The 3,863-nt window shown below is 40.2% G+C and overlaps 1 protein-coding gene across 1 annotated transcript; it reads right to left on the reverse strand.

Moving 5' to 3' along the window:
• Window positions 1-1,181: 1,181 nt before the first annotated feature.
• LOC111832075 lies at window positions 1,182-3,616 on the reverse strand. Its single transcript, XM_023788379.1, has 5 exons — window positions 2,999-3,616; window positions 2,703-2,767; window positions 1,862-2,633; window positions 1,590-1,642; window positions 1,182-1,536 (listed from the first exon to the last, which is right to left on the reverse strand). The coding sequence occupies exons 1-5, from the start codon at window positions 3,614-3,616 to the stop codon at window positions 1,182-1,184; spliced, it is 1,863 nt and encodes a 620-aa protein (XP_023644147.1).
• Window positions 3,617-3,863: the final 247 nt, after the last annotated feature.

The raw sequence follows: 3,863 nt of genomic DNA on the forward strand, positions 1-3,863 counted from the left end.
AAAAGATAAGATATATGTTTGGGATTACAAAGAAGTTCAAAAAGAAGTTCAGAAAGAACAAACAACATTCAAAAGCAGAGAAATTGAGAACACATAGGAAACAACATTGAAAACATTCAAAAGCAAATAACTGTTGGAATTTAGCAAAAATAGTCCCAGCAGAGATCGTCTGCACCAAGTTGTTCAAACATATGGACAATTTTCTCCCAAACCATTGGATTCAACCACTCGGGCTTATCGTAACCGAAGATCCAGCACTTCCTAATCCTACGCATCTGCGACATGAAAATGCAACTCGCATCTTTATTAAAGTGTTTCCAAATGATTAACGTTTGCCTTGGATCCCAGTTGTATTGGCGCTACATAAAAGAAACAAAAATTAGGCGAAGAGAAAAGAACCATATGAATGAAAATGCTTTAAACGTGGTGCTTACCAGTAGCATCTTAAACCAATGTATCTTGAAGCGGGCGGGAATCAAGCGATAAGTCGGCCACTCGTGGTGCCAGTTCTGACAAATTATAGGCTCGATCGCTTCACCCATTATTATATGGAACTCTCTCCATCTCGTTGTTTTTTTTTTGTCAACGAAAGAATCATATAAACCCGGACCAGGGTATAGAACGGGAAGATCATCCCGACCAGGTCCGGCAAGAATCGCGTTAATCTCTGTAAAAACATGTCATGGCATATGATGATTGTCTTCCATACTGATGAAAGTTGAAATGAATGAGAAAAAGATTTTTGGTAAAAGAAAACTGATATATAAAGGGAGGATCAGATGAGAGAGATAAAGGAAGAAGACGGAAAGTTGCGTTGGTTAATGTGATGGCTGAGTTATCGTACGGGAAACGAAGACGAAAGGTCGCGTTACGGCTGAGTTATCTGTAACCTATTGGGCTGAGATATCGGTAACCTTATACGGCTGAGTTATCAGTAACATGAATATACTCCGTATGCTGAGTTATGTTACGGCTGAGTTATCATTTTATAGAAGACGAAAGGTCGCGTTACGGCTGAGTTATCGTACGGGAGAAAGACGAAAGGTCGCGTTACATCTGAGTTAAATATATGTTATGGCTGAGTTATCATAATAGTCTAGAAATATGGATTACATAAAACAAACATTGTCTACACATAATCAAAAAACGAGAAAATCCATGTCAACAACATACCAACGATACTACTTCCGACAAGTTTTTGCATTATGCCCAACTTCTTTACATCGAGAACATGCGTGTGGTTTCCTCGGGCGTTTATTCTCAAGTGCAATTTCCACAGTTGATTTAATCCTGCTTTGCTCCGGCCTTCCTGGCTGGGTTACAACGATCGGAGGCACGCACAGTTGGTTAGTTACAATTTCAGGAACCGGGAGTGCAGTATCCGGAGGTGAGATTGAATCAGCGTACGCGTTAACCAAATAATTGCTCCGGTAGTTCGGATCGGCCAGTGAAATACGAGACACACCCATATGCTCTGCAGCTGCGATTGCATGGACGCATGGTATTTTCTCGTGCTCAAAACGGCGGCTTGTACATCTTTTTGCATCCAAATTTACAACATGCAAAGATGTTCCATATTGTATTTGTACACGTAAAGCATAATCGGTTGTACTTCAAAAAGTCTTGATGCAGTTACACGACCCTATTAGAGGGAAGAACAAAACATAAAAGTTACGGCTGAGTTATAAAATAATATAAACATGTTATAGCTTAACTATATAAATAACGACTGAGTTATAATCATGTTATGGCTTAGTTATATAAACAACAACTGAGTTATAATCATGTTATGGCTTAGTTATATAAATAACGACTGAGTTTTAAGCTAGTAATGGCTCACTTATGTAACGTGATCAGTTACCTCTAACAGTTTTTCAACACCTCGTGAGAGCGTTGTTAGCTGTGATTTCGCATCCTCTCTCCGTTCAGCAAACCATCTAGTCATCATATTCCGTATGGATTCTAACAGTCGAACTATGGGAAGACTTCTACTATTTGATAGTGCTTTGTTCATAGATTCCGCAATGTGCGAAGTCATTAGGTTGTACCTTTCACCCGGGAAATGAACACGCGCCCACATTTGCACCCCAACTCTTTGGAGATATCCATGTAGTTCAGGATGAAGCGCGTCAATCTCATTGAATGCTTCTGTAAAATCAACCATCCGAAAACACCTAGCCGCTTTTTTCACAAGTGGGAACAAATGTTTCCCTTTGAATTTCACCAATATGTTCTTGTACAAATGATAAGTGCAAATTCCACGAGAAGCCAATGGATACACTTCACCAATTGCTTTCCTTATTGACTTATGTCTGTCCGAGATGATCGCAAGATTCCTCTCGTCTGGAATAGCAACTTTGAGTTGCGTAAAAAACCAACGCCAAGAATCATCATTTTTAGTGTCAACAACTGTGAAAGCTATTGGGAAAATTTGGAAATTTCCATCCTGAGCTAGGGCTGTTAGAAGCGTCCCTTTGTAACTACCGTGGAGAAATGTACCATCCACAACAACAACTTTCCGCATGTAAGCAAACCCAGCAACACTCGCACCAAAAGCAATGAAGACATACTTGAATCTGTCACACTCATCAATTTGAAGACGCGTTATTGTACCCGGATTTGCCCGTCTTATCCTGTATAGGTAGGAAGGCAATTATCCAAAACTTCCCTCAGGAGTTCCCATATCGATCTGTCTTGCAAACCTTAGCGTCTTATATGACTTCCAATAATCCATGTTGGCACCAATATAAAAATAAGTCAGCCGTAACTATATATAAGTCAAATGAAAACTTAGGCGTATCGTAATGATAACTCAGCCGTAACTATATATAAGTCAGCCGACACATAAATGAAAACTCAGCCGTATCGTAATGATAACTCAGCCGTAAAGGAAAGAAAACTCAACGAAACTCAGCCGTATCGTAATGAGAACTCAGCCATAAATAAACGAAAACTCAGCCGTGACTCAAATTTAAATCAGCCGTGACATTGTAATTACCTTTATGCTAAAATGATTACTGATGATTATTCCAACACTTTTAGGTTTAACTAACGGACCAATGTCACCAAGAAAGTCCCTGTAAAGAGGTCCCAAAACATCAGGTGTAGATTGTTTGGATCGATTAGATCTCTCCGTCACAGAACATGTGTGTACCGAATCGTATATACGAACAACAAAACCAGGCTCATCTCCTTCTTGAGATGCACGAACTCTCCAAAGACATCCTTCAACCCAGCACTTAATATTCACTACAGTCGTATTTGATTTTGGTACTGAAAACTCAAATCCATCTCTCACTGCAAGAAGTTTCACTCGTTTCTCCAACTCGTCTTTGTTCGCGTATCGTTGTCCTACGATGAGGTTTAGCTTAGCCATCTCCACCGTTAAAGACTCCGAGTTCCCAATCGATCCTACTTTGCCAAAGTAATGACCTCTGTTTTGAGTAGCAGCCGGTAAATCTTCATCTTTCTCCTCACGCTCGCCGTATATAGTAAAGTTATCATCATCAGATGACGCACCATCGGAGTCGTCGAAACCGTCAAATCGGGTTGAAAACTCGTCATCTTCTTCTTTATCCTCTGATTCGTACTCTGCTTCATCTTTCTTTGGCTTCATCTTCTACGTTTTCACTATAATCATAACATAACCCATCAAATCCTCTTGCGTCTTCATATGTATATTCTACTTCTGAAGCCGAACTGCGTGGCCGTTTCGTCCTTGGATTCGATCCGTCCTTCATCTTCGCGAACTCAACACAAAGTCGTGGCTGATCGATTGTCAACAAGCTTAGATAATTCTGCAACTGTCGATCGTTCGAGACATATACTAGGGGAGTATCATGCGACATATGTTTCATATGTTT

Source organism: Capsella rubella, unplaced genomic scaffold (assembly GCF_000375325.1).
Source record: "Capsella rubella cultivar Monte Gargano unplaced genomic scaffold, Caprub1_0 scaffold_54, whole genome shotgun sequence".
Classification (NCBI taxonomy): Eukaryota; Viridiplantae; Streptophyta; class Magnoliopsida; order Brassicales; family Brassicaceae; genus Capsella; species Capsella rubella.